At 37.0% G+C, this 13,215-nt stretch overlaps 1 protein-coding gene across 1 annotated transcript in view; it reads right to left on the bottom strand.

Moving 5' to 3' along the window:
• Nucleotides 1-13,215, bottom strand: part of CFAP54 (cilia and flagella associated protein 54) — a 116,271-nt gene that overhangs the window by 62,907 nt on the left and 40,149 nt on the right. Inside the window, exons 22-28 of the mRNA XM_040596088.1 lie at nucleotides 12,704-12,796; nucleotides 10,090-10,275; nucleotides 8,929-9,071; nucleotides 6,189-6,336; nucleotides 5,053-5,208; nucleotides 3,313-3,435; nucleotides 376-519 (exon numbers count right to left, since the gene is read on the bottom strand). Coding sequence (XP_040452022.1) covers nucleotides 376-519; nucleotides 3,313-3,435; nucleotides 5,053-5,208; nucleotides 6,189-6,336; nucleotides 8,929-9,071; nucleotides 10,090-10,275; nucleotides 12,704-12,796 — 993 coding nt within the window. The remainder of the gene's footprint in view (nucleotides 1-375; nucleotides 520-3,312; nucleotides 3,436-5,052; nucleotides 5,209-6,188; nucleotides 6,337-8,928; nucleotides 9,072-10,089; nucleotides 10,276-12,703; nucleotides 12,797-13,215) is intronic.

The following is a 13,215-nucleotide window of genomic DNA, read 5'->3' as shown; positions in this document are numbered from 1 at the left end:
GAAAGGCTAAGTTTCTACATTATTAAGGATATTTTTTCTCTTCTTTACTAATATATTGAATTATCTTTTCAGTCTAATAAAGCATTCCTCGAAACTATATATGAAGATCAGTTAAGGATGCTTGTATAAATATCTGCAGGATTCTCATAGCTCTGAACTGCTAACCCCTCTCCAGTTCAACAAGATGAGACCCTGTACCCACAGCAATCTGCAACTGGTCTTAACAAAGATGGCTACTGTACTTTGGGAACTCTTATTCTACAAAGAAACTCTTAGCCCATACCATCACTTGTAAAACAAGCAGTTAAATGTAGTCTTCAAAATAATACAATACAGTATTCAGAGAAAAGAAAAAGTAAAAATCAAAGCAATTACTTTAACTCCTTTATTAGTGTGTGTTTCTTCAGTTTTCATAGCTCCTGACAGGCAGGGTGAGGTGGTTGTTGAGGAATTCAACAGTTTTTTCCCATAGTTAACAATAATTACTGCTAGTTCATATTCTTTCCATGAACGTAGTACCTATTAAAGAATCATTTGTTATATATTTTTTACATAATGTAATGTTTCATTTTTGTCTACTTATAACTGTCAAAATGCATGAATATTATAAATAGAAATTAATTACTCAATACTTAAATTTCTTTTCATTTAAAAACAGGACTATAGAACTGTAAAATAATTGGAAATTAAGATATCTTATCTACATGTTCTACTTCTGCTTAACCTATCCCTCAGAGAACAGAAAGATTTAACCAGAAATATCTGCTGCTGTGATTGACAGTCTCCCTGTTCTCAGGCAGTACTGCTATCAAAGAATATAAAGGGTAACTAAATGATCCTCATTTACGTCTCTGGTATCGAGTGCCCATTTGAAAATCCCAACTGTATTAGTGAAAGGAATGGTGAAATTTATAAAATGAACAGTGTAGGAAATGCTTTTAGATGGCTTTATCTTCTTTAGATAGAACTCTAAAGGACGAAGTGTTTCTACTATATGCAAGGTAACTTAACGTTAGGTTGTTTGTCTTTGGGATACAAAGTGTATAGATTACTTTAGGATAAATACAGTGCATGGCCTGACTGTAACTCCACAGAAAACCATATATGATGGATTAATCAGAAGCATTTGCAATTCACTCATTCTGTTTGCTATTCTCTTGAAATGGTGTCTCTAAGGAAAAAAAACAAAATCAGCAGTACAAACAGACAGTCATTTAACTGAGGAATCTAGCAACAAACACTGTATGAAGGTGTTAACGTTCTGTTAGGCTGTCCTGGTTTCAGCTGGGATAGAGTTAATTTTCTTCTTAGTAGTTAGTACAGTGCTCTGTTTTGGCTCTGATGTGAGAACAAGGTTGACAGGACACTGATGTTTTTAGTCTTTGCTGGGTGATGTTTATACTAAATCAAGGACTCTTCAGTTCCTTGGGCCCTGCCAGCCAGAGGGCTGAGGGGGCACGGGAAATTGGGAGGGGACACAGCCAGGGCAGGTGACCCAAGCTAGCCAAAGAGGTATTCCACACCATACGACGTCATGCTGAGTATATGAACTGGGGGAAGAAAGAGAAAGGGGGGGACATTTGGCGTTAAGGCGTTTGTCTTTCCAAGTAACTGTTATGCGTGATGGAGCCCGGCCTTCCTGGGGACGGCCAAACCCCTGCCTGCCCTTGGGAAGTGGTGAATGAATTCCTTGCTTTGCTTTGCTTGTGTGTGCAGCTTTTGCTTTACCCTTTTTCCCCACCTTTCCATTTTATTAATATTATTATTGTTACTATTATTGTTATTGTTCTTACCTCTTTATTCTGTTTAAATTATTAAATTGTTCTTATCTCAACCCTTGACTTTTACATTCCTTTCCGATTCTCCTCCCCATGCCTCCGAGTGAGGGGGAGTGAGCGACTGGCTGCATGGGGCTTGGTTGCTGGCCGGGGTTAAACCACGAAATAGGCTTTATTGGCCTTGATAGCCTCCACCTAGGCCCTCCCCCCATGGAGCCAGGAGCTCTCTTTTCAGCTCAGTCCTGAGCCTATGGTCCCTGCCAGTTCCTACATGGCAGGAATGCTGGTCTCCAGCATGCTCCAAGCCATGCTTGGGCCTGGCCATGGATTCACTGGTCTGGACACCTGACCCATGGATGGGCTCCTCAGCTTGACCTCAGACTGCTTCCATCACAATGGACCAGTCTGCTGGGCTGTGTCTTACCCTAGCCACCCTCACCAGACCTGATCCTGACCTGCAGATCAACTTCCCAGCTTCAGCTCAGACCTGCCTCAGCACTATAAACTCACCCAATGATCTTAACTCCTGGTTGAACCTGACTGCCATGTGCTGCCTTGCCAGCCATGACATTGCCCTCAGCTTCTGGTTCCCCAGCCCTCACCATGCCCTGACACTGCCCTCACAGCCATGAAATCATTGATTGATACAAAGAAAATGATGACACTAAGGCTTAAAATACCCATCTTTCTAGAAAGAATGAAACCCAGGTCTTCTTGAAGTACACTTTTAAGGATACTTGACACTGATCTGGTCTTGTGAGGTGAGCACAGACATCTAGCTCCTATGAAGACTCAGATGAGAGATCACCAACACAGGGGAATCCCTCAAAGAATCAGCCACAGCTCAGCTTCAATAACAAGCTCTTAGCTGAGGTGTACTCAAAGCTAGAGGAAAGCTGACTTTTTCCACATCATACATGTTTCATGGCAAGTACTTTAACTCTAGCATGTCTCTATACCTGAGGAATAAACTCCTACTGGTACCACGTTTCTTCTTATCTCACTAAACAGACTGAGAATCTGAATCATAAATGTGATCTACAGATATGTATTATGGTTAAAAATCATGGCGCTTACGTTCTTGCCAGCCTGTTGGACTAAATGGTATAGTCTCTTGTATCTGAATAGTAAATAAGCCAGATATGCTAATCTGATTAAAACCACAAATATGGCCTATTTGCAGTAAATAAACTTTTAAATTTATATATTACATATAGGCTTGATTGAAAACAGTGCTACCTTAAATGTAAAAATAAACACTATAATATAAAATACAGATTTCATGTCACGGACCAATAGTTACAGTGTATTTTCTGAACAAATGAAAATTCTCAATTCTATTAAAAAGTCAAAATGTCATTATCATATGAAATGCACTGATACAAAGATACTAATACACATTTCTACACCTTTACCATTTTAGAGCGCAAGTTCTCTAAGATACCACTTTGAAGGCCAGCTTACCAACTTTTTTTTCTAAATAACAAGAGCTATATTTTAAACTAAGCTGTAAGGACAATAATCCACACCCTACCTTTGCTGCATAAAATGAAGTACAAGCTATCATATGCTGAATGCTCTCATAACATCCTGCCTGCCTCCTCTGCAAAATGGCACTTGGAATTTCTTGAAGAACAGCCAAACACTTAATGAGGATCTGTAAATACAAGGGTTAAAAGATGGTTTGGAGTCTGCAACACACTTACAAGCTTGTACCTCTGTAAAGCCTGGTGAACTTTAAAAATGCTTTGAAATCTAATGGATAACAAAAGCCAATAATAAAATTTCCATTTAATTTAACGGTGTCAAGATTTCAACCACTTTGATTTCAAGCCCTTTGGAATAAATCACATGTTCTCATAAAATCACAGATATTAAATTACAGATACATAATGGATATTTTTGCTGATTTAATTAACATGAAATCAAAGAATACTTAATTCAGTGAGATGACATACTCCTAGTAGAGGACTGCTTAAAAATATATCAAACTGGTCAGAATTTTAAATGAAAGAAAAATGTTTCCAGTATGCTCTAAAAATAGAAGACTTTTTTCCCCCCATTTTTGTCTATCAGGCATGAAAAGAACATGTGACTAAATTATTTTTCCCTTTAATTAGGAAACCTGAAACAGAAGCCATTTCCAGTGGCTAGCTGTGCCTTTAGTAGGTCATTACAGTCAATGACTTCTTAAGCAAGAGGCTATCCCTCTATGTAAATAGGTGGGGTTGTTTTTCTAAACACTCCTAAAAGCTTCTCGGGGCCCTGAGTGCCCCAACAGTCATTCCGTGAGCCGTCCCACATGGGGCCTCCCCTCACACCTTCTGCCCAGGGGCCCGGGAGTCCCAGTTGAGCTCAGACACAAGCCTTCAGTCCCTGCTCGAGCTATGGTATTGGCATGCTGGTCTTCAGTTCTGTCTCCTGGATGGACCCTGGACCTGTGTTGTAGCCTTGTCTCCAGTCTCTGGCTCTATCTAACTCCTGCAGCTCCTGAGTTTTTCTCCTGGATGGACCCTGGGCCAGCCCAATAACTTCAGCTTCTCTGGACTCTCAGTGGATCCCCTTACCAACACCCTGCTTTGTCTGCTGTTTTGCGATGCTGCTAGTCTGTGTCTTGTCAGCACTGCAGTCACCTTCCTCATAGAGCAAACACACTCTTACTGCTGTTCCCTGACAAAACTACCCAATTATGGGGAAAAAAGTTGCATGTTTCTACTGCATCCTTGCTAAATCTACGAAACACCTCCACTGCTTCAGAAATGGAAGGAAAGGATTCAGGTACTCTGTTTTCAAAGAGAAAGTACTTGCTTCTGGAAAAAAGAGCACATGCCTGAAAACTAAAGACTGCATTATCAAAACAACTATTAGCCTTCTTTTTTTAAGAAGAAAAGAAAACTCTATATGAAGCTAACATTCCAAAAAAAGCCATAGGCAAATGCTTTTCTTTCCTCAGAACTGCTGTCTGCAAATAGCATTCAAGTAAAGTTACGTCACAGATTCTACTAGAGTTTTATAATATCAACACATCATCCTGAAGAAACAATCGCTATTCTGCAGTTACTTAAGCGTATCTGAGAGCAGAATCTGTGCAGCTTACACTGAACATATGTGTTGGGAACACATAAAACCATTAAAGGCTTTTCTTTCAGCAGCCACTAAAAACCCAACATCTAGATATTTAGCTCTCCCACCGTACACTCCATTATAAATTTAATTTGAATCACAGTAACTGCAGGAATTGGATGCCAGCTGCTTTGTCTTAAAATTCTCTCACCTGAACTACCGGCACTGAAGAAATCTTGTGATAAATAATTGGAGCAAGGAGGCCATAACATTGTACTACAGACTGCAGGGTGTAACTCGCATCATTTAACCAATTGCTAAGTTCAATTGCCACAGTCATTCTTTCACATTCTGCTAATCTAGCAACCTGTAAAAAAGAAACACATTTTGATTCAAATACAAATTCTGTTGTTTTAAATCATTGAGAGTGAAAGAAGACAGATGTTATTGCAGCTTAAAAAGCAGTGTAAGTGGCAAGTAAAAGTTTAAAAATGAATCTACATTGATACCTGTTAGAAGGATACAAACAAATGCAAAATTATTCATGATTCTAAAGGAAACAATTGTTCTTGACCTAATTGTGCCCTCTGAATTTGTCCATATAATTTACAAAGCCTGGTTAACAACCTCAGCCTGTGTGGAGTGGAAATTTCACATGCTAAGCTCTCAGAGGAAGTAAGGGGAGGATAACAATTCCTTCCTTCCCTTCCAGTTATCTGCTGAAGTCCTTGCATGTATGAGCAGATCCAGTAAAGTCACCGAGTAATTGACTGCTCACATTTTTATGAGACAAATACTTCAGCAAAGAGTGGAATAGGAATGTAATAATATGGGAGGCAAATCTTGACTATTCAATGTAAAAGAAAGTCCTTTGTGTCATTAACATGCCATTATACTATAAAAAAGTCTGAAATAAGATAAAAACTTAGTATATTAAAACCATGAAGCCCTGTTAGAAGTTCAGTATTAATGAAAATATCTGTATTAAATAGCAGAAATATTTAAAACCAAAAATCCAAGGTGCAATTTAGTAGAACAAAAATAACAATGATTGAACTTCTTTCTTAAATTACAGTCCACCACCACTGAAGTCAAGGAAAATCCTTCCTCAGTTAGAATTGGTGGACTTTGGATTAGGCAAAAACTCATTCAGAAACATCTTTCCACCAGGATGCAAAATAACCAACAGCAACTAAAATACTTCAGAAAGGAAGACCAGATGACTCACAGAAAATGCAGTATTCTGTAAACAGGCTTAGTACATTGCAACATTTATCTTGTGATGATGAAATAAAGCTGATCAAAAAGTAAAATCAAATCCAGTATATTATTTTAAGCCACACATACTTGGTCCTTATAAAGTATCTTGTTGGAACAGACGGAATCACAGAAGAGTGCTCCTTCCATGACATTAATGTCACAGACAGCAAATATATTCCTTAGAAAGAGGTGCAAGGTAATAGGAGAAGTCCGAGACAGAGCTTCAAAACGTAACCTACAAAACAAAAAAGCACAGTAAAAGCATGTTAATGATGATTCAGATATCACATGCCTGAAATTGCATTATATTAAAATGCATTCTTTAATTTTAAAATTACAGAAAAAAAGGATTACTGTAGCTACTTCTGGAAAGAAGATTTATATGCAAAACTGAAAAAAAGCATTTAAAATTTCTAACAAAAAAATAAATAAAAGGGATAAGACTTCTTTTCAAATTGTTATCCACCTTCTACTATCCTAAAAGAGCTTTTCCTTAGTTGTTTCATCCAATCCAGTGAAATTTACTTTGAACATTTTTAAAACTTGGGATGATAAAGCTTATCTATTTTAATGACTCCTTTTACACATTATTTTTCTGTATTCTGACAATGACGCATGCAGTTGTGAAGTCCATTACTAAGTGTTAGTAACAGACTCCTTTTCATCACTGATGTCTTGTATTACAAGTTTCAAAAGAATCTCTCTTCTGCTTGCTTTTTTGTTGGACTTTTTTTGCCTTCCCTGGGGGTAGGGGGCATTTGTCTTTGGTGGGTGGGGTTTTTTTTAATTATTATTTTATTGTTGTTACAGGAAAAATCCTATTATTTTGAAGTATAATAAATAAATTCCTCCTCCTCGATTGTATTTCCTAAAAGAGACTGAAACTCAAGAAGGAAGATCAAATAGACACATTCACATACTTGACATTACCAAGATACCAGCAGCGCTTCTGGCTGGAAAAAGGTTTCCTTTCCTTCCAGCTCCCTCTACTGTATCGTTAAGTCCTATGCACTTTCAAGCTAGTCCATCTAATTTCTTAACTACCGATCAGTAAAACTGAAACCTCTTTATTTCAGGTCTGATACTGCAGCTTTGAGAATCTTCCATATTAAATGCGGGGGGGGGGAGGGGGGGGGCGCGGAATTAGGCTTGGACATCACTGTCAAAAAAGCAAAAACCCTGAAACTGCTTTGCACAGCTATTTAAATTTTTCTGTCTTCGTTTGACGTATCTGAAAGTAGCTTAATTCACATCATGTTATTTCTGCAGCTGTATGTATCGGGGGGGGGGGGGGGGGGGGGGGGGGGGGGGCGAGGGGGAGGGGGAGTGGAAGAAGAAGAACTGATCAGGAAAAAATATTAGTGAAAAACAATTGCCAAAAAAACCACAATGGCCAGACTTGCATTCCTGCTTTGTTGCCTAGGCCAGTGATAGATTTAAAATATCCACATCATCATGAAATAGGATGTCTAGTGATTATCTGTGTGCATCAATGCAGTCCACAGGCTGCCTGTAAATCCCAAATGCTCTTATGGCATCTAACATCAAGACCTTTGGTAAATTTGTATGCCTAGTATCAGACACATGGTGGCACCTGAAGGACATACAAGAGACACACCGGTAGTCTGGCTGAGCCTCAAATAACAAGTATGCTTAGACACATTACTCTCTCCTACAGGATTCAAAGCACACACAAGCCTACATTATCTGCTTGCACCCAAACAGCACTGCCATGGAAAAAAACACTGGCTCTGATGCAAGTGTATCAAAACAATCTGGAGAAAACGCTAGTTACATTATGTCTTAGAATAGCTGATTACTGGTCATTCTGTCTGTAAAGTGGAAATGGAAGCATTCTGACAAAACTTTTAGGAAATCCCCCTAATATCTATTTCTTGAAGCAAATATCTTTATTTATTTCTTCTTTAAATCTTGAAACATTCAGGAACTATTAACACGCAGGCAATAAGGTTGCTTCTTGTCACCACGGTTTCAAGACTAAGCCAGTCTGTCAGACTGAAATGGAGATGAAAGAACTAGTCTAAAGAGAATTCCACACAAGTGAAGATGATGATTTGCATTCAGTTTTATTGGATGTTAATTCATTATCAAATTGTAAGCAGTTGACTAACATTTAAAACTATTTTTTTATTACAGTATTTCATGTCTGTGATTTCATACACATCTCTTTCTTTTATCTGGGAATTAATTAGGATTTCAATTGGTTTTGCATTTGGTTCTATTTAATTTCAGTGAATGTAACTGCAAAATTTTTAGCTGGGCTTTGTCATCATGAAAAACCTATATTATGGTTGAATATTTGAAATTTACTTAAAAATTAATTAATTTTAAATATATCTCCTAAAGCACTTCAGTATATTCAAAGATTATTGGCAGATTATCTAGCCTCCACAAAACAAAATTAGCAAGAATTTACCCCTTTTGGGTGGTGTTCTTGACAACATTTTCACAATTTCTGAACTTTACTGCTCCCTTAATCGAAAGTCAAGAACCCAGTGCATATTACATATTTTGCATGTGAAAATGCATCACACTGAATTAATAGCCACTTCATAAATGTTTTCCAGTTATCTTAAGAAAACAATCATTATAAAGAATTAGGTATGTAAATGTTAGCAGTTCCATATATAATAAAAATCCTCTGCTAATTATAAAACACTACATTTTTATAACACATTTCACACCTTTTTTTTTTTTCCAGAATGTTTTTCATATCAGAAGTCTGAACAAAATTTCACAACCTGGTACTCTTCAAAATAAAATGTGCACATCTATAATTAACTGCTACTTTGGTTTTGCCAGTTACCTGTTTTCAGATATAGTCAAATTACTGCTTGCAGAAATAACAGCTGCATTGGCAGGCAGTGGAGAAGAATTTGAAACAAAATAATCCCACATTGGTGAAAATGCTTCTCTGGCTAATGTATAGTTGCCAGTCTGATAGGCCACCTACAAAAAACAAAATAAAAACCAACAAAAAAATTATCAGGTTTCCATGTTCATCAAATAACCAAGACAAACATGATTATGGTACAAAGAAAAGTTTTAAAACTCTCCCCCAACATGTATATTTACAATTTCTGTAAGAATATTCTAACATATTTGAATAAAACAAATGTAGTAGCAATCTGATTCTACTAGTATTAGTTTGCCTTCAGAATTAGCATCAGAGAAGGCAGAAGAGTTTCTTGACTGTTAACCAAGGATCTAGCAGCCCTTTGTGGAATAATTTACAGGTATCGTACTGCAGTTTTTGAAGGCATATTGTTTCATCTAGGTTCATTTTACTAATACTGCAGAATGCCCTACTGCTCTGGAAAACAAGATATAGATGGAGCCACACACAAATAGGTATAAATTCATGTGGATATCCCTTACTCTGGAATATTTTAGAAAATTTTCTAACTGTTGCCCATTATCTAATTTACAGGACTAGACAATTTGACTTTTTTCCATGCCACAATCTGTTTTAAATTTTCTTTTTAAGGATACCAAAAATTATGATAAAGGTCTGACAGAGCCTTTGTGGTTTTCCACAAGACACTACAAAAATAATTTCAATATAAAAATGGCTGGATTTGATACCTGTCAAGTTCAATCACATTTTTCATCCCATACTGTAATGACTAATAAGATGATTTCCAGCACTTGGTTTCAATCAGAAAAATGAAATAATAAATTATAAAACAGAAGAAAGAACCTAAATGCAGACTGAAAAACAGGAACAGGAATAAAAAAAACTAGCTAAGAGACATCTTTTCCCTTAAACTGGAATTTCCAGTAATTTTGAATTAAGAATTGAGTTACTCAAATATACCATTTTTTATGTTACAATTGTGATTTGTGCTTGTCAAGCTTTTGGCAAGAAAATCTTGAGGTTTTACCAGAAGTTTTAGAGCTACCAGTGAAAACAAATAATTACAAGCAAATTAAATTATGTATTTATTATTCAAGACTCTAATCCTACCTCAATGAGATAGGCTCGAACAGTAGTAGCAGAAAGAGGTGGATAAGCAAGGATTGGCTTAGTTGTTTCCCCAATGGCATCACCAATAAGTTTTCCATCAGAAGAATATGCTGCGACTGCAAATACGTATTTCTCATTGGGATCTAAGCCTTGTATTTCCAAGAGGCTTTTCCCATCAGCTGGTATCTATCAATAAAAATATTTTCCACTTACACCCACTATACATATCAAAAACAAATCTCAAACTCTAAACTTTTACTGTTCAATAAATTATTTAATGGTGTTGGATACAATCAAAGTACAACCTAGATTAACAGACACGTCATGTTTCCACATGGTATTAGGTTCTTGAAGACAATGAGAAAACAATGAAATGACAGGGGAAAAAATGTATCAGCTTTCTCTGGAATGCAGTTGAGTATACAGAGCACATAACCTAAGAGTACAGTTAAGTACCAGGACCTGGAGTTTCTCTAAGACATTTTTGTCCATTTCTATATTCACACCATGAGTGCACGTGCTTGCAGTCATTGAGCTGGAAACATTCTAGCCCTGAGTTCTGCTTCCTGAGAAAGAGCATATGGCTCTCCTCCACACATGCCACATGCATGTATTAGATATGGGCAGAGGATGTCTCGGGTCCTCTCAGCATCATTAAAAGGACTTTGAAGTTTGTGAAACAAACAACATACTTTCAAGATCTTCTCTTCATATTTCCTTCAAGTAATTGTCCACCTGCACTTTAACATTGCGACTCGCTCCTAACAGGCTTTTCCACCTTCCTCTCCATAACCAGGACAACTTATATAAAGGAAAGTTTTATGGTCTTGAAGCAACAAACAACTGACACAGTGACTGAAGCACACCATGAGAAATGAGACCATCCGAATGTAGCATCAACACAGTGCTCTTATACAAATACTGTCTGGCCTTCATTAGGAGACCTCTGAACAACAGAAATCCCATCAAATGCTGGGGGTGAATCCTGAACCATTGGACCAGAAATTAGTGTAAGACAGTCTGTAGTATCCCTTTAGAGCAAGCTTTTCTCATGTTGCAAGTTGATAGATCATTACACCACCAAGAATTCTAAACCTTTTCCATGAAGCAGGTAGATAGTGACTTTGTCTGCAGATCAGCATTTTGCAAAAGCATATCCTAAAGTAACAAGAAGTTCCACTGCTAAGGCATATGGGTTAACCTCAGGTCTGTGCACCTCTAGTGCCTGCCAGAGCTAAGATAGTCAGTGGCTTGGATGGATTGCAGCAAGTTCAAAGAAAGAACAGCTAGCAGTGAAGTAAAAGTCTCAAATGAAATACTTAATTCACCTGGACCAGTACAGAATACTGAAACTAGCTCACTGGACATCGCAGGAAGCTTGATTCTCTGGATTCGATAACAATAATATAGACAATAACATCAAAACCTCTATTGCCAGTAGCTACACACACCTTCTCTTTTTATACACTTTCCTTTTTGGGGAGGGTATAGGGCAACAGGCACAAAGGGAAAGATTTCCCCTCCATCACCAAATACAAGTCTGTAAACGTTAGTATAGAGCTTGGTCACAAAACCAGGAAAGCTTGAAACATTAGGCAAAAGAGGTTGAGATCATTCTTCTGCAACACCGCAAAACAGAGACCTGCCCTGCAAAGAACAGAACTCTTCAAGAAGATTTCCAGATATAAAAATGATCACTCAGGTCTGAGATAACAGTCAAATTTGCTGAAGCAAATATGATGTGCTGAAGCTTTTTTGTCCCATTCTTTGAACTCAAAATTAAGAGTATTTGGATGATGGATCACGGTCGTCATTCAGGTGAACAATGCAACAGCATGCAAAAGCAAGTGTAAACCAGAACTCTCTCAGTCTATGCAAGAACATCAAAGTGTAATCTAAAGGAAAAAAACTACACTAACACAAAACAAAAAATGCAAAACAAATTAAGAAAATAAACATCAAATTGCAATGAAGAAGTAATGTAAAAGAGCACTGACAGTCAGATGATCAAGCATAAGTAATCAAGGTTTTGTGGGATGATTTGTCACACCACATGTTCACAGCACCAAAGGGAAAGAGCATGAACCTAGAAGTTCAATCATGTCTGAACACAAAGGTTATTGAAGAAGTTATATCATCATGTTGCCAGAATTAAGTAAGCCAAGGCCTTGTTAAGAAGAAATAGCCAATAGAAGTTATACAATTAAGAAAAAAATTTTACCTGTTTAGAATTTCTCTTTTTTTGAATCCCTGGAAACAGAAGTGTCTAGGGCACACTCTATAAATACATTATATACTTTATCTTCCTTCTGTATTTCTTAGATGTCACTCAAAAAACAGAGTTATAACAGATGGGACAAAGACTTGTCTAATATGAAGGTTTTGTATCATTTAATTCACTATCCTGAACAGGTTCCTAGAACTTTTTTTTTTTGTTTTGGTATCCCTTCAGCCTAGCAAAATTTCAATTGCTTAAAATAAAAATCAAAAGGTTTGTTAAAGGATTGGCCAGTTACCTGATTAAAAAAAGATGTTAGATGTATACATTTAGAAAGCTGGGGTGTTTTCTTAAAAGAAGAGAGAATGATCTAAAGGAGTTTTACCTCTGTCTTACCTCTTCTCCTGCATTTGGAAGTTTATTGTGTTTTAACCTTACTTTCATATTACTTCCTCCTGCTACAGAGCCCAAAATACTGTACCATGAAACCTTTGAAGAAAATGAGAACAAAATTAGTTGATATATAACAGTATTTCTAACTTTTGCCTAATGTAGAATTAACTAGTTTTGAGAAAACAGTCTCTGTGGAAAAAAAAACAACAAACCAACCTTAGTTATAAAAATGTATAGTCTAACTGCACTAGAAACATTAATTAATTGATTTAGCTGGAGAACTAGATATACTAAAATAGCAATAAAAGCAAATGATTCTTCATTATTCTATCTCCTACATTGACTTACCCTGTACCTCAAACTTATCCCAAAACATAAACTCTATAGGCCATCCTGTAGATTTAAAGTCATCTCAATCTATTATGTGATCCTTGCCAACAGTACCCTTCTAAAGCTGACATGTTCTGATTCAGTACACTACTTGAGGAAAGATCCTTAAAAGCAGGCAACAAAAA

The sequence above is a fragment of the Falco naumanni genome, chromosome 5 (genome assembly GCF_017639655.2).
Source record: "Falco naumanni isolate bFalNau1 chromosome 5, bFalNau1.pat, whole genome shotgun sequence".
NCBI lineage: Eukaryota > Metazoa > Chordata > Aves > Falconiformes > Falconidae > Falco > Falco naumanni.
The sequence above is the reverse complement of the archived record's forward strand: the minus strand, read 5'-3'. Positions and strand labels throughout refer to the sequence as shown.